The sequence below is a fragment of the Myotis myotis genome, unplaced genomic scaffold (assembly GCF_014108235.1).
Source record: "Myotis myotis isolate mMyoMyo1 unplaced genomic scaffold, mMyoMyo1.p scaffold_m19_p_5, whole genome shotgun sequence".
Classification (NCBI taxonomy): domain Eukaryota; kingdom Metazoa; phylum Chordata; class Mammalia; order Chiroptera; family Vespertilionidae; genus Myotis; species Myotis myotis.
This window is the reverse complement of record NW_023416357.1, coordinates 82,029,923-82,049,708: the sequence shown is the minus strand read 5'-3', so window position 1 is coordinate 82,049,708 and position 19,786 is coordinate 82,029,923. Positions and strand designations below refer to the sequence as shown.

General features: G+C 45.2%; 1 protein-coding gene across 7 annotated transcripts; it reads right to left on the bottom strand.

Moving 5' to 3' along the window:
* Positions 1–2,163: 2,163 nt before the first annotated feature.
* On the bottom strand, positions 2,164–19,424 carry PRKRIP1 (PRKR interacting protein 1). 7 transcript variants are annotated; one of them, XM_036309344.1, is made up of 8 exons: positions 19,226–19,418; positions 18,233–18,311; positions 17,350–17,450; positions 14,543–14,628; positions 14,297–14,359; positions 13,355–13,422; positions 12,116–12,145; positions 2,164–3,351 (listed from the first exon to the last, which is right to left on the bottom strand). In XM_036309344.1, the coding sequence occupies exons 1-8, from the start codon at positions 19,349–19,351 to the stop codon at positions 3,251–3,253; spliced, it is 654 nt and encodes a 217-aa protein (XP_036165237.1). In that variant the 5' UTR covers positions 19,352–19,418; the 3' UTR covers positions 2,164–3,250. The 7 variants fall into 7 exon arrangements, with proteins under 7 accessions (XP_036165237.1, XP_036165238.1, XP_036165239.1 ...); XM_036309345.1 differs by lacking the exon at positions 12,116–12,145 and having other exon boundaries at positions 19,226–19,417; XM_036309346.1 differs by lacking the exon at positions 14,297–14,359 and having other exon boundaries at positions 19,226–19,417.
* Between the last annotated feature and the right edge of the window lie 362 nt (positions 19,425–19,786).

Here is a 19,786-nt window from a genome sequence, read left to right as displayed (position 1 = left end):
CCATCTTACCTACAGTCTACATTATTCCAAGAACTTCCCACCTGTCCCCTCCCTTCCATTTTTTTTTGGAGTATTTTAGTTTTTTGTTTTTTTTTAAATAAAATCTTGATTGATTTCAGAGAGGAAAGGAGGGATAGAAACATCAATGGTGAGAGAGAATCATTGATCAGCTGCCTCCTGCATTTCCCCCATTGGGAATCAAGCCTGCAACCCAGGCACCTGCCCAGACCAGGAATAAAACCGTGACCTCCTGGTTCATAGGTCGATGCTCAACCACTGACCCACACCCAGCCTTCTATTGTTGATCAGGAAATAGAGGGTTAGATTCCTGTGAGCCCCTGATCACATCAGCTGATCAACACATAACCTTATTTTATGTATGTTTTTGTTTAATGACACCTTTGTCAATATGTATTATTGATTCATTAACATTGAACTCATAACCAACAGTGCTATAACTCATGCCTGAATGAAGGATAGCTAAGGCTCATTGCAGCCTTCTTGTGCTTAAGAACACTAGCCAGTTTGGCTCAGTGGATAGAGCATCTGCCCGCAGACTGAAGCATCCCAGATTTGATTCTGGTCAAGGGCATGTACTATAGTTGCAGGCTTGATCCCAGGCCCTGGTTGGGGCACATGCTATAGGCAACCAATTGATGTGTCTCTCCTCACTCCCTTCCATTCTCTCTAAAAATCAATGGAAAAATATCCTCAGGTGGAGTAACAAAAAACAAGAACACTAGACTGCACTTCACCATTACATTTGGGGGACATTTTAAACAGAAACCACCAACAATAAGCTATAAATGTGAAAAACCTGTTATTAAGTAAGTCTGAGCTGAAACAAGAAGGCAGAGCACTCACTACCTTGTTTAACCTCAGTTGGGAATGTGTGCATCAGGCAACTCAAAATTTTGCCATTCTGTGAATGTCTGCAAATGACCACAAAAACGTGAGTATTAATTTTGGGATTACAAATAAATTTTGGTGAGTTCATAAACATAGAACTTGTGAAAAAATGAGAATCAATTATATTTAAAACTATGACATAGTGACATCCTGTATTACTATGCACACAAACGCACCAGGGGCTTATTAAAGGAGGGCCTATAGCCTACAGCCCTGGCACCAAGAGCAGCCCTGGGAGCCCCTCCCCACCAGGTCTGGGCTCGGCACAGCTTCTTCCCCAGGGCAGCACAGCGCTGTGGGCTGGGGCCAGGGAGAAGGATTCTGGACCACGCTACGTGGGTCCAAAGGCCAGCTCAACCACTCATTTGCTGGGTGACCTGGGCTGGTTTCCAGACGTGTTTATAAATCTTGTTTGGTAAATCTATATGGGACTTCTAATAAAAGGGCAAACAGTATTCTAATAGAAATAACTGGGCCTCCTAGCTCAGGGCTGCCACTGAGTGCTCAGTATTTGGTGAGTGAACGAAGGTCTAATGTTTGATAAATCAGAATTCTTACATATGGGACAGCCAAGTTATATATATCTTTGTTAATTTCTTCCTATCCACAAGCTAATCATAGGGCATTGCTTAATGATTCTCCCCAGTCATGACCTTTTTTTGGGGGAGAGGGGGTATCCTCTCAGTATCGCCCCCTTCTTTCTCACTGATGGCATCTAATTGTTCCTCTTTCCCAAATAAGCAGTACCCTGAAGAAGAGAAACTGAGTCATTCAACCTAAAGAATAAATGACCCCTTAAAAACTGTCAGAAACATCCTACCTAAACATCTTCTCAAATCTAGTAAAGGTGTGAACCATAAACACCTGCCTGGTATCCTATTTGTTTAGCCTTCCAGCCACCTGTCCAACACACGTTATCACTAAGCTCTTGGCCAGGTGCACCAGAGGAAGTAGGAAGTGACTTGCCCAGAGTTCCCAGTCTCATCAGAGGCAGGGTCAGGGCTCGAACCCAAGTCTTCCAACTGCACACTCCACAGTCTGCAGAGAAAGACAACACCCACGAGATCCAGGCTGAACTTAAAGCAAGAGCTGTGACACACACTCTGGGGGGGAAATAAGGAAAACCAACCAGCCAGTCCCTGAAAAGAGAAACAGGGATTTCAAAATGTAAGGCCAGAGTGTGTGTGTTAATTTATTAGGGTTGACTTTCCATTTCAGCTTCCAGGAAAAGAAAAACTCCTGTGAATCACTTAATATTAACCAGACTTTGATGTATTACAATAAAATAGGGAAGTTTACCAAAAAATTCCTGTGATTTGAACTGCTGAAAGGGCAGAAATGATCACAAATGTCACCTGGCCCAGGTCAGGGCCAGGGAAATCAATACTATAAAAGTGAAAGAAAACATTCACTCAAAACCATGATCCTTAATTCTATCAAATTCCATAAAAGCAGTGAGATATTCTCAGAAACTTGGAGATGAAGATAATCCAAAAAGTAAGCAAAGGCTCTAATTAGAAACCATCTCTGTCTTTCCTGTTGCCTGAAAGGCAACCTCAAATTTCTGATTAGAACCCCCTTGACCTCAGGATGAAAACACAGCTTTGGGCCATGGATTCCCACCTCCTCCCCCTTCTAGTCCGGCAAGGATTCCCCATGTCCTCTACTCTGGTTCAGCCCAGCCTGGATTCTCCACCTGCTTCTTTATTAGTCTCCAATCATTTTCCCTGGTTGCATACCACATCTCCCTTTGCATATGCCCAAGGCTTCCCAAAACACACCTGTGTCCTGGGAGCAGCTGGGCAGGGGCACATGTTCTGAGGTGCAGTCTGCACCCTCAGCTGAAGGAAATGGAGGTCAGGTGCCCTGCAGTGCAAGTCAGCTCCAGAACCAAGGCCATTTCACTCAATGAGTCTGGGAACAGGCCCGTGTAACAGGCCTCATCTCCATCACCTAATTTTCACAGCCTTCCCTACACTTTGGCACTTCACAGGTCCAATCAAAACCTCAAGTTTTTCTGTTCTTTAATAAATAAACATTCCTTTCACAGATACCAGCCCAAAACTCATCAATGTACAAATATGTGAGAACAGACAGCAGGGGCAGAAGGTTTTATGTTTCCCCCCTTAAGCGGGAACATGAATGAACTCCGCTTGGCAATGCCCTTGAGTGTCCAGGAGACAGTCTTCTCTGTCCCTACTGGCAGGGCCACAAGCAGTCAGGATGGCTCTATCCAGCGAGGCCTTGGGAGAGAGACAGTTCAAACAGTCGCCTTTCTCCTTGGGTCATGTGGAGATTTTCTGAGGCCCTGGGCTCCAGAAAGCCACTGTAGCCAACACTGTCATCGCCCCATGATGAAGCTGGGCTCTTCCTCTTTCTCCTCCTCTGTCCCAGATGTCTCCTCAGAACTACTGGATGGCTGCTCTTGGTTCTGACTGGATCCTGTAATCACATGACATTCGGATTAGAGATGTCCAGACTCACTCAGATAATCCAGGATGCTTTACAGAAAGAAGTGCTGTGGAGACATTAGGGAGCTGTCGTTCCTGGATGGACAAGTGAGCCAGGAGAGGTCCTCATCTGGGAGTCCTCACCTCCACTGCCCAGTATAAAAGGGTCCATCACAGAACTGATCTACCACCGCTGGTGGGTAGATCTCATCCTTATTAAAAAGATCCAGCAGCATACACAGCGCTGATGCCCCATACATCAAGCTTCACTGTTTTTACATGGTCCTCACCACCACTCTGCCAGGGCAACGTCCCCAACCAGCCCTTTAACATTTAGCATTTAATACTGACAATACTGCTGTTGATGTCTCAAGCTCTCACACTGCAGTCTGCAAAAGGATTTTCTTTCTCTTTTCTTCCCTAAAGTGATTGGAGGGTTGTTTTAAAATATGTTTTTTTTAAATTGATTTTAGAGAGAGAGAGAAGGGAGGGGGAGGGAAGGGGGAGAGAGGGAGAGGGAGAGAAACATCAATTGGCTGCCTCCTGCATGCCCTCTACTGGAGATGGAGCCTGAAACCATGGCATGTGCCCCGACCAGTAACTGAACCTGCGATCTTTGGCGCTGGGAGGACAGTCAACCACACTGGCCAGGAGCAAAAGGATTTTAAAAAACTGTGTAGCAAAGGGCTCTGCCCACACAAATATGTCAGCTTCCTGGCTCTTCCCACAGACTTAGAAACCTTCTCTTGACACTCCATGTGCAGTTCTGAATTCCAGTGTTTTCCCTGGCATGACTGCCAGCACCCACAGTGCCACTGAGCTGGCCAAAAGCAGAGCACAAAGACAACATGTTCCCAACTCCTCCTCCCTCTTTTTGGGAGCAGAGGAGTGGGTGAGAGCCAGAACAAGGCAGAGACAGAGCCCTCAGAGGCAGCACCACTCCTCCAGCTCAGTCCAGCCCAGGTGGCCACTGCAGGCACTGTGGGCTCACCCAGGCCCATCAATGGGCCTCCTCCCTGCAGATGCGCAGGAATTCCAGCGCTCACAGGCACCCAGAGATTTGCTCCTGCTGTCATCACAGGGCCAAAGAGCTTCAAGGCAGGAAACCTTGGGGTGCCCAGGCACAGTATAGTCTAAAAATCACTTTCACACCCTAGGATGAGACACTTAAAAATACTCATGGCAATGGGTTAAATCATCTCTAAGATTTAATTTAATAAATTTAGGATATTCCTCCTTCTCCTCAACCTCATTCCAAAAAGAATGAGAAATTTCAGAAGTACAAATGGTGAGCATGTTTTAAAAACTAATATTTGTTGAACATCTATTATGTGCCAGGCACTGTGCCAATTCTTTACTGTCTTGTTTAACTCTAAATACCTACCACATATCCATTTCACAGATGAGGAATAAAGCTCAGAGAAGTTAAGTAATTTGCTATGAAGGTCTCATAATCAGTAAAACAAGGATCCAGGATTCAGACCTGAACTATTTAACTCTCCAGGCTTCTAACAACCTTGTCTGAAGAAATGCATAAGGAAACTCAGGCAAAAGAAAAACAAGGTAGACAAAGGAGTGAGGTGAGCATACTGAATGGATAAGCAACATATGGTCTAGCCATACAATGGAATATTATTCTAACACATGCTAAAACATGGATGAACCTTTAAGACATTATATTAAGTGAAACAGGCCAGTCATAGAAAGACAAGTATTCTATTCCTTTTATATGAGGTTTCCTGAATAGTGAAAATCACAGAGATTGAAAGTAAAATGTGGTTGCCAGGGACTAGGGGAGGAGGAATAGGAGTTACTGTTTAATAGGTATAGTTTCTGTTTTATAAGATGAAGAGTTATGGGGATTCATGGTGAAACTGGTAGCAAAATGATTTGAATGTATTCAATACCAATGAACTGTGCAGTTAAGATGATAAATTTTATATGTCTTTTACTCGTCCCGCCCCCACCCCCCCGCCACACACACACACACACACACACACACTACAGAGATTGAAGGAAAAACTAGAGAGCAATAAAAAAACCTAGCTCTGAGCTCCCTGGACTCAGGGCAGTACTCCCCAGGCTCTCTCATGTCATGGCACACATGGAAAAGGATAATTCTATGGCACATGGTGCAACTGGTCCAAGGCCTTCACTCAGCTTTTATCCACCCTGAAGGCTGAGGGGGGGGGGGCTTAAGGTCTCACCTCATGCAGCCCATTGACTCATATACCAGCTGTGGAATTCTGCTCTAGAACTTGGGTCTAAGGCTGGAACGGCTGATTATTTCTGTTTTATTCCATAACTTAGCATATTCTGTCTCAGCCTCTCTAAGAACCATCAACCACACCTGGACAGGTTTGAACATAGGACGACCAGAGCATAGGCTTTGATCTTATTCTGATCTTAAAGAAACATAAAGCCCTGGCTGGGTAGCTCAGCTGGTTAGAGCTTCATCCCGATATGCCATGATTGCAGGCTCGATCCCCAGTTTGGGCATATACACGAATCAATCAATGAATGCATAAATAAGTGGACCAACAAATCTATGTTTCTTTCTCTCCCCCTCCCTCAAAAAAAGAAAAAAAAAGGGAAACAGTAAAATACTGATCAACCTGGATGTTTGTGAAATGGGGGGTTTTGGATGCTTGAGATGCTGATTAACAGGAGGGCTCAAAGCATTCATTGTGATTGAAAAGCCCCTAAAAATGTAAACACAATTGATTCCTGTGCATGGGAGACATGTTGTCAGGGCCTAGAAGTATCATTCTCAAAGAGGAGAAATCTAATGACTATTCAAGTCATTTGGAAATTCAGCAACATTATTTTACCCACTCATTCTTTCAACAGAAATAAGTAATAAATAATGAAGCGCTTATTACTACTATGCTTAATGTTGAGGGCATAGGAATTTTAAAAATGCTGTCACAAATTATAACGAGATACCACAACACACACATAAATATGGCTAAAATTCAAAAAGTTAACAATACCAACTGCTGAAAAGGATGTGGAGCAACAGGAATTCTCATTCATTGTTGATGGAAATGCAAAATGGTACAGCCACTTTGGAAGATAGTTTGACAGTTTCTTACAAAGCTATACATACTCTAATCATATGATCCAGCAATCATCTTCCTAGGTATATATTCAACAGATTTGAAAATTTATATCCACACAAAAACCATCACATAAATGTTTGTAGCAGTTTTATTCTGAATCTCTAGAAACTGGATATGTCCTAGATGTCCTTCAGTAGGTGAATGGATAAACACACTATGGTATATCCCAGTGGTCGGCAAACTGGCCCCTTGAGTGTGGCTCTTCCACAAAATACCACGTGCAGGCACACACATACAATGCGATTGAAACTTCGTGGCCCGTGCCATGGGGCCAAAGAGCCGCATGTGGCTCACGAGTTTGCTGACCACTGGTATATCCAATACAATAAAATACTATTCAACAATAAAAAGGAATGAACTAAAATTCACGCAGACATGGATGGATCTTAAATGTATTCTGCTATATGAAAGAAGCCAGCCTGAAAAGGCTACATCCTGCATGATTCCAACCAAATGATAAAGGCAAAACTATAGGGATAGTAAACAGATCAGTGGCTGCCAGGGATTGGGGGTGGGGAGGAGGTTGAATAATGAAGCACAGGGAATTTTTTAAGGCTTGGAAAACTATTATACATAATATTGCAATGGTAGGTACATGATACTATGCATTTGTCAAAATTCACAGAACTTTACAGCATAAAGAATAAACTTTAATGTATGCAAATTTCAGGATGTCAAGGATCCCAGGATGAAATGTGAAATATGAACTAAATTATATTACAAATGGATGAAACCTCTGTGAAGGGGATGAAGGAAAGATGTTGACCTAAATAATTTTGGAAATAGCAGAGTCTGTAAGAGTAAAGGCAAAAAGAACTGTACATTGCACTGTATTAATTGATAAAGTTGTTTCCCACAGATAACAGGTTAACAATTCTGAAACCACTATTCATGTATACTGAAATTGAACAATTAAATAAAAGGATGGTGGATGGTGAGAGATAAGTTACTCACTGCTAGAGTGGAAAGTTACATGCAAACAAGCTGAAAAGGCTAGATTACATGTGGCAATGGATTAGAGTTGGAGACATCAGTATGAACTCATGTTTAGCTTAACATAGATAGATATAGATGGTTACATATAGAAATATCTATAAATATATACACTCTTTAGTAAACACATATATACTTCCTTCCTCTATCAGTTAAAGAGGCCTAAAAGTAACAACACCCTAGTAGTAAAGAGCATACCTAGTCCCCAGATCTTGGTTTCTAATATCTATCCTATCTAATAAAAGAGAAACATGGTAATTAGCATACGACCGCTACCCTTCCCATTGGCTAATCAGGGCGATATGCAAATTAACTGCCAGACAAGATGGCGGCTGGGAGCCAGGCAGCTTGAAACTAACATGAGGCTTGCTTGCTTCAGTGATGGAGGACTCCAACGTTCCCCGCCTACCTTGCCAGCCTCTGAGTCGGCAGTTTGAAACATTGTAACAAATATAGAAGCTAAACAAAACCCCAGAAACCTGCTTTCAGCCAGCCAGGATCTCAGAGCTGGAGTTATACATTGTTTCGATTATAGAACCGAAACAAACCAGATACCTGCTTTCAGCAGCGGAGGCCTAAGAGCTGGAGCCAAGCCTCAGAGCTAATGCTGGCCCAGAATAAAAAAGAAAAAGAAAAAAAGGAGCGGTTGGGAGCTTCCGTCACCCGCCAACCTGAAAACAGCCCTCAGCCCCTCACCCAGACTGGCCAGGCACCCCAGTGGGGACCCCCACCCTGAAGGGTGTGTGACCAGCTGCAAAGAGCCATTATCCCCTCATCCAGGCTGGCCAGGCACCCCAGTGGGGACCCCCACCCTGATCCAGGACACCCTTCAGGGCAAACCAGCCAGCCCCCACCCATGCACCAGGCCTCTATCCTATATAGTAAAAGGGTAATATGCCTCCCAGCACTGGGATCAGCGGAGCCGCGAGGCCTCCTGGCACCGGGATCAGCGTGACAGGGGGCAGCGCCCAAACCCCCTGATCAGCCCTGCTCTGTGCCCGATAGGGGGGAGATCCCCAACCCCCTGATCGCCCTGCGGCTCTGTGTGTGACAGGGTGCGGTGCCCCAAACCTCCCCCCTCCCACGGGCCCTGCTCTGTGTGTGACGGGGTAGAGCCATAACCTCCCCATCGGCCCTGCCCTGAGTGTAACAGTGGCGGCGCCCCAACCCCATGATCAGCCCTGCTCTGTGGGTGATAGAGGGCGACGCCCCAACTGCCCACCACGGGCCCTGCTCTGTGTGTGATGGGGGAGAGCCATAACTTCCCCATCGGCCCTGCCCTGAGTGTGACAGGGTGTGGCACCCCAACCCCCTGATCCGCCCTGCTCTGTGACAGGGGGTGGTGCCCCAACTCCCCTATCGGCCCTACTCTCTGAGTGACAGGGGGGAGCTCCCCAACCCCGATTGGCCCTGCTCTGCTCATGACAGGGTACGGAGCCCCAACCCCCCGATGGGCCCTGCTCTGTGAGTGACAAGGGGCAGCACCCCAACCCCCTGATTGGCCCTGCTCTGTGCGTGATGGGGGTGGCACCGCAACCTCCCCATCGACCCTGCCTTGAGTGTGACAGGGGGCGGTGCCCCAACCCCCCAATCAGCCCTACCCTGAGCGTGACTGAGGGTGGCATCACAACCTCCCGATCCGCCCTGCTCTGTGCATGACAGGAGCAGCGCCCCAACTCCCCAATCGGCCCTGCTCTGGGCCCGACCAGGGGCTGCACCTAGGGATTGGGCCTGTCCTCTGCCACCCGGGAGCAGGCCTAAGCCAGCAGGTCGTTATCTCCTGAGGGGTCCCAGACTGCGAGAGGGCACAGGCCGGGCTCAGGAACCCCCCCCTTCCCCCCGAGTGCAAAAATTTTTGTGCACCGGGCCTCTAGTATATATATAAAAGCCCAACGACCATTACGGTGGAATAGCCGGTCGCTATGATATGCACAGACCACCAGGGGGCAGATGCTCAATGCAGAAGCTTCCCCCTGGTGGTCAGTGCGCTCCCATAGCAGGAGCGCTGCTCAGCCAGAAGCCGGGCTCATGGCTGGTGAGTGAAGCGGCGGTGGTGGGATCTTCTCCTGCCTCTGCGGTAGCGCTAAGGAGCAGTGAGCCAAGCAGTAAGAAGCAAGCAGGCGGGCAGTAAGGAGCGAGCAGGTGGGCAGTTAGGAGCAAGCAGGCGGGCGGTTAAGAACGAGGGGTCCTGAATTGCGAGAGGGATGTCCACTGCCAGTCTAGGCCTGATCGTGGAGTCCCCAATTGTGAGGGCACAGGCCGGGCTGAGGGACCCTCCCCTCCCCCACATGAATTTTGTGCATCGGGCCTCTAGTCTATATAATAAAAACCTAAGTGACCATTATGGCAGAACGACCAGTCGCTATGATGCGCAATGACCACCAGGGGGCAGATGCTCAACACAGGAGCTGCCCCTGGTGGTCAGTGCACTCCCACAGGGGGAGGGCTGCTCAGCCAGAAGTCAGGCTCATGACTGGCAAGTGATTGGGCCTAAGCCGGCAGGCAGACATCCCCTGAGGGGTCCCAGATTGCAAGAGGGCACAAGCTGGGCTAAGGGACACGCCCCCCCACCCCAGTGCACTAATTTCATGCACTGGGCCTCTAGTGATTTCATAGTAATCCACATTGGCTTAATGCAATCCCATGGTGTCATTCAGATTCGAGTCCCACACTGCATGGTGTCTTAATTAAATTACTGGACCAGCACAGACAACAAGCCAACAAGCAAGGATACTTCCTCTCCAACAACAGAACGGAACTCCTAGCCAGTTGCCCCTCACTGCTTTTAGAAGGGCTGAAAAGCTTGAGTGATTTACTCCAAGTCCATCAAGAACCCAGCAGTACACAGAAGCCACCTTATGGCACAACAGAATATCACAACATTTAAGTTTCTATTCTTTTCAAACAGGCAGCTGGAAAATCTATTTTCTCTTTCACAAAAGGAAACTGAGCACACAAACCATTTTTGACAGTTATCCCTATAGCATTCCCTATCTTGCTCAACCATGCATGATCACTAATCGTTTTTAAATATGTACAGATATTAACTTCACTAATAAGTATAAGAACAGGCAGCGCCCATGCACTATAACAATGATTTTCAAATTTGATTAAAGCCCATAGCCCACAGCCGACATAGAAATGGAAAGATTCATAAAATATTTATTCCGAGTGTAATGAATAGCTTCCTGTCTCTTTTATTCATGTTTGAAAAAATAATAGCTGCAACCTCTAAAATGATTTCATGATCCAGTGAGTAAAGGATCATAATGCTCAGACTCTGGAAATGTTCCTTGGATTGTTTTAAGAAAAATGGCTGAATCCTGGTCAGAACAGTAAGCTTTGTGGTGTTTTAACTTGTCCTATTCCCTACCCTCTCCATAAACCCAAGGTAGTCACCAAAGTCAACAGCCTCATAATCACAGTAGGTATGAAAAGTACCAGCCTACAAACCGCTGGAGGAGACAAGCTGCATTGGGAGTGCCTCAGAAGTTCCACACACAGAGGTCTGTCCTTATTTGACCTGTCTGGCAGCTCCCTGAAAACTTACATTTGCAAGGATTACCTTCATTCAATCTGACTCAGTAGAAAACAGCCTCTTCCCCAGGCATCGTTAAAAGAATTTCTTCTAGTCAAAAACCATATCATATATAGTGTGTCTCAGTACATTTATAACTCAGAAGGAAACTGGTCCTTGAAGGGTCCAATCATATTGCAATATGCCAGTGAAAGTCTGACTTTATCATAAAACCAAAAATCAACTGTCCAATCAGGAAATATGCTTAGTCAATCAGGGAATTGCCACAGATTCAGTAATGTTATGGAGAGTTGCAATTTTTTTTTGTTTCTTAGCATCCTGGGTCCTTCCTTCCTATCTGGGATCCCTCTGTCCCTGAATCTCAGCTCAGGGGCTCTCAGGTGAGTGGTTGGTATTTCTGGCATTGTGATAGTTTCAAAGGTAGGCAAGACTGCAGCACTGTGGTATGTTGACACATTACTCACCTCCTATTCCTCCTTGTTAACAAAACTCAATTCTATCTAGGGTGCCATGTATCCAGCTCTCAATGATGGATCACGAAAGGTTAACGATAGTCATGACAATTCTTTTATCTACTCATCTAGCCTGATGGCAGCAAGAGATGGCAAAGTGACTTAGTACTGATCAATGACATATAAGATGACAACAGCTGAGCATTTCTAGAGGATATTTTGCTTTTCAGTTACAGGAAAAAACCACACTAGGCAAGTAGCACTTCTTTTCCCTCTTCCTCCTGTTCTGAACATAGGTCTGATGCCAGGAGCTGCAATAGCCATATCACGCCCATAGGACAAAGGCCAAAAGAACTGCAGGTATGTTGGGCCTGACACTACTGAACTGCTGAACCATACCAGGCTGCCACCTATCACCAGGTTTCCCATTATATAAGAAAAATGAATTCCTCTTTGTTTAACTACTGCTGGTTGAGTCTGTCTGTTTCTTGCAGCCAAAAGCAGTCTTTTTTAAAAAAAATCCTCACCTGAGGCTGTTTCATTGAGTTTTTAGAGAGTAAGGAAGGGAGAGAGAAATATCAATTGCCTCTCATACACACCCTGACGGGCATTTAACCCACAACCTTTTTTGGTGTATGGGATGACACTAACCAACTGAGCCACCTGGCCAGGGTGCCAAAACTATTCTTTTTTAAAAATATATTTATATTGATTTCAGAGAGGAAGGGGGAGAGAGGGAGGAAGGGAGGGTGGGAGAGGGAGAGGGAGAGAGAGAAAGGGTAACATTAGTGATGAACTTGATCAGCTGCCTCCCGCACACCCCACACTGGGGATTGAGCTGGCAACCCAGGCATATGCCCTGACCAGAAATCGAACCGTGATCTCCTAGCTCATAGGTTGACACTCAACCACTTAGCCATGCTTTTCACTCTTTTTTTCGTTAATCCTTGCCCGAGGATATTTCTCCATTGATTTTTTTTTAGAGAGAGAAGGATGGGGGGAAAGACACAGAAACATCAATGTGTCTCTCACATTGATTGGTTGCCTTCAACACACACCCCAACTGGGGTCTGAGATGGAGCCTGCAACTGAGGTACATGCCCTTGATCAGAATCAAACCTGGGACCAGTCAGAGACTGATGCTCTATCCACTGTGCCAAACTGGCCAGGGTGGTGCCAAAAGTATTTTTAACTGACTTGCCAAGTGACTAATTCAGAGACAGAGGAACACAAAAACACCTTTGCTAGGGACATCTCAATCTTTCTTACTGGACAAGAATGAGGTAGGGTACAGCCTCAGGAATCCTACAACCACAGGGACGACATAAGCCTGCCCGAGGACAGGATGCTAAGGGGCAGAGGGAAACAGTGAATGCCAATAACAACTCGAAGCTCTTTTACTAGTCATGACTGAAGGAAGGTTTGTCCTGGACTTAACATGAGCTAGTATGTTCCTTTGTGCTTAATCCAGTTTGGCTTTCTGACACTTGCAATTAAATGAGCCCTAACTAACAGAGTAAGCCCTAATTTCTTCACTGGTCAGCCAATCAGTTCCAAACTCTAAATCTTATTCTTGGCAGGTCAGCTTCTGTGCAACACCATGAAAGATCACAACCAAGAAAAGTGGGTATTACTGCCGAAACCGGTTTGGCTCAGTGGATAGAGCGCCGGCCTGCGGACTGACGGGTCCCGGGTTCGATTACGGTCAGGGGCATGTACCTGGGTTGCGGGCACATCCCCAGTAGATGTGCAGGAGGCGGCTGATCGATGTTTCTCTCTCATCGATGTTTCTAACTCTCTATCTCTCTCCCTTCCTCTCTGTAAAAAATCAATAAAATATATATATATATATATATATATATAAAAAAAAAAAAAGTGGGTATTACTCACCTTCTTTTTGTTTCTTCTGTTCAAGTTTCATCTTCTTTGCCAATAATTTCTTCTCTTTTAACTTTTGGCTACAGATGTAATATAAGTACATTAATCTCTTAGTCTGTATATTAGAAACATCTACTTATAGGATCTTTAAAGATGTTATAATCACACGAACACTACACTAATAAAATGAAAGAAATACTTTATGATTCTGCTACTCCATCAACATTATCAAGCCATTTTTCTTCAGGAATCAAGAGAAATCCTCCTGAGGTGATTAAAGCATCTCAGAAACAATGGAGATGGTTCTTCATCCCAAGGTATTTAGAGGCGACTTGAAAAATCCTGTTCAGCACTATAAAAGCGGGGTTCTACTGAAAGTACCCTCATAGGGTGACCTGATCATAAATCCCTAACTGGGCAGGTCATGATGGGCAGCCACGCCCCAAGCATATAACTTTTGTAAAAGATTTATCTTTGCCTTAAGCAGGCCATTGTTTTAGTGCAGCTAGGTTAACAGAACTTTGAAATGCCTTTTCAGAAGTAACCTCGTCCAAGGGAGCACATAATCTGGTTAACTATCCTGTAATCCAGTCCCAGCCTTACTTTCTCTACCTTACTTCCCTCAATTCCAAATGCATAAAAGCAGCTGCAAACTGCCATTCTGGAAAGTATTTAATTAAGATCTTGATTCCCAGCAGCTGTCCTCAGTTTGGCTCAAATAAATTCCTAGAAAAATTCCCTACAGGGTTAGACATTTCTTAAATCGATAAGGGGAGTATTTATTAAAACATACACAACATGCAACCTGTACACTTATACAGTCACTTAGGGAGGTCACAGGCCCTAATTTAAGGAAGAAGCTAAATGAGAAGTTCAATCACAGCACCTAGTTAAACCTGAGGTTAAAATACAGAAGTGAAGAAGAGAAATCCCTATGATCACGGAAATGCTGACCTCCAAGCTTTGAAGAAGTTGTAACCAGCTGGGGGAGGGGAACAGTAAATGTCTGCATCTCTCCTGGAAAATTTGAAGAAAAGCCATTCCTCTACTGGACTGCTCCATGGCGGGTTAAACACCCAAGACCTCTAAAGGTTATACAGGTAAACTTTTGACTGCAAGGACTCATCCACCAACCATGCATCTACTTTCCATCTCCTGCCCTTAAGTCTCATTAGTTATGAGATGCCACAAAGCCCTTACCGCTTTTTTCGACGCTTTGCTGTCTGCTCCTCTGCAGCAATTTTATTCCTTTCCAGTCTCTTCTGAAACTCCACATCCAATTTTTGCTGCAAAAAAACCCACATCATTTAGACACACTGTGGGCTGGATATGAGAGCTCCAAAAGTCACACCAGTGGGGGTGCAGCTAGGTTAACAGAACTTTGAAATGCCTTTTCAGAAGTAACCTCGTCCAAGGGAGCACATAATCTGGTTAACTATCCTGTAATCCAATCTCAGCCTTACTTTCTCTACCTTACTTCCCTCAATTCCAAATGCATAAAAGCAGCTGCAAACTGCCATTCTGGAAAGTATTTAATTAAGATCTTGATTCCCAGCAGCTGTCCTCAGTTTGGCTCAAATAAATTCCTAGAAAAATTCCCTAGGTATATCTAGGTCTCCAGGGCCACTTCAACTTTAAGTGGTTGCCCCACAGAGGGGGTGGGAAATCAATACAGGGCTCTCTGATTGTGAAGGTGAAGTAACTCTGTTCACTAAGATACTGAAGCAGGGTAGTAAGAAAATAGGAAAATTATCTGGAAAGTGGAATGAGGAAACTGAGACAAGGGGTGGAAACAGCTGAGCAATTAACAGCTAGCTAATAAATCACAAGACCCTAACCTCCCTAACTGAAGAGGCCCAAGAGCAGATGGTTTAAATCACCACAGTCAGGAAGCCAGAACAAAAACCAATTAGAGCCAGACTAATCCAAGATAAAGGTAAAACTCGCCAGAAAATGACTCCGGATCCTACTGTACACTTATTTTATTTTTTTAAATCCTTACCCGAGGATATTTTTTCCATTGATTTTTTTAGAGAGTGGAGGGCGAGGGGAGAGGGAAGGAAGAGAGAGAGAGAGACAGACAGACAACTGGGCTGGGGATCGAATCTGCAATCGATGTTAATATGCCCTTGACCGGAATCAAACCCGCAACCCTTCAGTCTGTGGGCTGAAGCTCTAACCACTGAGAAAACCAGCTAGGGCTGAATCTAATTTTTTAAATCCAATTATTGGAAAATGAAACATTATTGGGTAGTTTCCTCTTTCATAAAAAGCAGACATTTTAAAGTATCTGAATCTCTCAAAATGTATAAATGTATTCCCTGAAATAACAGCCATTATGAGAAGACTGAGGAAAAGGACTTTTCTACTGCGTGTTGTAAGATTAAGAACAAGGGGCAATCTCTCATGCCCAATGTTTGTTTGTTTTGTTTTTTTTTGCTTGTTTGTTTTTAATCCTCACCCAAGGATATTTTTTCCATTGATTTCTAGAGAGTGGAAGGGGGTAGGGGAAGGGAGAAAGAGAAAGAGAGAGACTGATGTGACAGAAACACATCGACTGGTTGCCTCCTACCTGTGCCCCTACCAGGGTTGGGAAACCTGCAACTGAGGTATGTGCCCTTGACCAGAAATCGAATTGGTGACCCGAGACCCTTCGGTCCACAGGCCAATGCTCTAATAATTGAGCAAAATCGCCTAGGGCGGTGGTCGGCAAACTGCAGCGCTCGAGCCACATGCGGCTCTTTGGCCCCTTGAGTGTGGCTCTTCCTAAGTCTTAGGAGTACCCTAATTAAGTTAATAACAATGTACCTACCTATATAGTTTAAGTTTAAAAAACTTGGCTCTCAAAAGAAATTTCAATTGTTGTACTGTTGATATTTGGCTCTGTTGACTAATGAGTTTGCCGACCACTGGGCTAGGGCATCATGTGTAATGTTAAGAGGAGAAATCAGATTTGGAAAACCACAAAGAAACAGCCAAATAATATTTGATTAAATAGTATGATGGGCAAATATAGGAGCACTATACACCTCCACAAATCATCAGAGAGATACAAAAAGATTTAAACAAGTGAAAAAACATAGTTTCTTGAAGGGATGACCAACACTATAACATCCATTCTCATTCAAATTAAATTAAAGTTACATATTCAACTCAATTCTAGTGAAAAATCCAGCAAGACTTTTGGTGTGGATAAAATAACTCCAAATTTGCCCTAACTGGTTTGGCTCAATGGACAGAGCGTCGGGCTGTGGACTGAAGGGTCCCAGGTTCGATTCCGGTCAAGGGCATGTACCTTGGTTGTGGGCACATCCCCAGTGGGAGATGTGCAGGAGGCAGCTGATCGATGTTTCTCTCTCATCGACGTTTCTAACTCTCTATCCCTCTCCCTTCCTCTCTGTAAAAAATCAATAAAAATATATTTAAAAAAATAACTCCAAATTTTAATTCAAAAAATAAAACAAGTGATATGTTCAAGAGTATTTTTTAAACAAGAAATTTCTGGCCCTTCTAACCAAGTAATGCTTAGCAGTTTTTACAGTATAATTTCTAAAGCAGTTCTCAATTTTTAATCAATTATTATTTGACACTTGTCAAGAAGAATTGCCAGCTGCCACGCTAGAAAACTAAAAGAAGCAGACACATAGAAGCACACTAGTATTCACAGAAAACACACAGCTAACTGGAATTACAGGTATTCAGCCAAAAAGAGAGAATAAGAGAGAAATAATAGCTCAAGTGGTGTGAGAGATCCTGCTTTCTATTTAATTTCATGGCAAATGGCCTGAAGGGCTGCGCCCTTCTATGCATAGGTGATTATCTGACGGCGCTAAGTCTGGCCTAGGATTAACTGGGCTCTACTTGATGTCTGTTTCTGGTGCTGACTTTAAAAGGTAGCCCTTACACAAACCAGGTGTATCTACTCTGTTTCAAATGCTTTTTTCTAAAAGTTATGAAGTGCACACTGTTCATACCCAAGCGCTCAGTCAGCCTCCTTGCTCACTGACCTTCTCAGCCATGGCATCCATGTAGTCCTGTCGCTGATATTCTCTCCGGCGCAGATGCCTGTACACATGGAACTCTCCGCTGCCTGCGCCAGCGCTTGAACCTACAGCCAGGATAGTTCAGAGTTCTCGATGAGCTCCAGTTATCAACACAGGCTCCCTTTAATTAACAGTGACCAAAGAAAGAAACTCAATAATGGAAGGGACGGCCCGGCCTACTCCCCACTATACTGCAGAATCTAGCACAGTACCTAGTGTACAGTGGAAGCATCCTTGTGAATGTGGAATTCACTAAAAAGTCCACTCTAATGCAGTATTAAGAGAAGAAATAGAATGCAGTTCAGTGACCGGAAACCTAGAAGAGAGCCTATGACCTTTCCCTCCCCACCAGGTGATTTTACGTTACATTTCTGAGCTAAAAATATATCCATGGTCCATTAAGTGAAAAAGTTGGTTACCAAATAGTATGTGTAGATCAACCATATTTTTCTAAAAACATTTTTTTCTTAAGCAGCAGTGGTTTTGTCTATAAAGAGGTTTGGAAGGCTATCTCAGAATGTTACAAGTGGAACGATGAAATTACAGGTGGTTCAAACTTTTTAAATACCTCTATTCTTTTTCTTTTTAATTAGAATATATTAATTCACAACCCAACAAAATAATAAAACTATTCCATGGAGAAATAACCAATATAAGGCATTATTAAAGACAATGCATAAGAAAATTCTCTAATGCCAAACCCCTTTGTTGTAAGAGCAAAATACTGGACCAGTGAACATTTTTTTCCCTACTAGAAATCTAATTAACATATACTAACTGCAGGGTTTTTATATTTGTACTTCAAAAATTATATTTACATACACACACACTCCCCAAAAGACATTACCCATTACATCTCGGACAAATTCTGGGGGAGGTCGAGGTGCCCATTCACTCATTTTTTCTGGAATTGGAACTGCTTTGTCCTGAAACATTTCAACAGGAAAGCATTTATAAGTATAAACCTGCTGACAAAGTCACATCTCTTATAACCAAAGGATTTTAACTAGACTCATGAAATAAGGCTGCTTTGCTCCTTGTTCTCAAAGCTGATTTCTTCCCTGCCTTAGCTTTACTTCATCCTGTATAGTTTGGGGTCTATCACAGCCCACAGGCTCATCAAGGCTATTCTGAGAAGAACTCAGAAACGGAAGTCACCATGTATGGCTGGCCTCCAACTCTAACCCTACACTGCACAAGAGTCAACCCTTTCTAGTCTAAGATCCATGAGACCTGCTCATCCAACTGTTTTTGTAACTGATGGGGCCGAGGCCTGGGGAGGGTGAGCGACTTGCCCCCATGCCTCTAACGAGGTACTGTTTATTTTTTATTTTAAAAAAATGTTTTTATTGGTTTCAGAGAGAGGAAGGGAAAGGGAGAGAATCATCCACCAGCTGCGGACGGCAACAGGGGCATGTGCCCTGACCCGGAACCAAACCGTGACCTCACGCTTCGTGGGGGCGACGCTCACCCACTGAGCCACACCGGCTTGGGTAACGAGGTACAGTTTAGAAGAAAATAACCCTGGTGCTAACCCACAGGCTCTATCTCTACAGCCTAACGCTTCTGTTTACAAAAAGTTAAACCGGAAACGGTCTTGGAGCACGGGAAGCCGCCCACAGCGCGCCCGTCCTGGCCGGGCTGTAACCTAAGGGCAGGAGGAGGCTCACTGTCTCCGGGGCAGCCTACTCCTCACTCAGGGCCGGCGCTGGGGTTCGGGTTATGAACTCCTGAATCTGCAGGCGGGGGCGGTGGGCCCCTGGGCCCCCAGAGGCGCCGGAAGGGAAGGGAAGGGAAGGCGGTGGGACGCGGCGGCCGACGAGCCCACGCTCCGTCTTACCGGGTTCTTCATGAGCCGCTCCAGCTTGAGCTTCTGCTCTTCCGCCGCATTCTTGGGGATGACGAGCGCTTGCGGCTCTTTCTTGGGCCTCGGCGGTCGCACCGAGGACGCGGCGGGACTCGCCATGACAGTTCTCCGGTTTCCCTCCCGAGCAGCGGCGGCGGCGGCGGCGGCGCGCACGTCTGACGACAGAGACGCGCCCGCGACGCAAGCGCAGCCTCCCAGCTGGGCGGAACTGGGCGGAGTCGCCGGCTGCTGAATATTCATGAGCCCGAGGCCGGGCGGCTGTTTTGATCACAGCCGCTCGATTTCATTTCCTGTTTCTGGGTCAATCCCGGCAGCCGAGCCGTGTCCGGGGAGGCGAGTCCGGCGTTTCCTAGGGTTCTGCTCCTCCGACTTCTCCAGTCCGCGTCACGGCTCCGCTGGCAGCTCTGCTTCTAATGGCTCTCGGCCTCCCCTCCCGCCCTGGGCCTTTGTCCTGACTCTTCCTTGGGTCTGGTTCACTTCTCCTACCCATTTCTTTCTTTTTAAATTCTTTCTTTTTTTTTATTGATTAAGGCA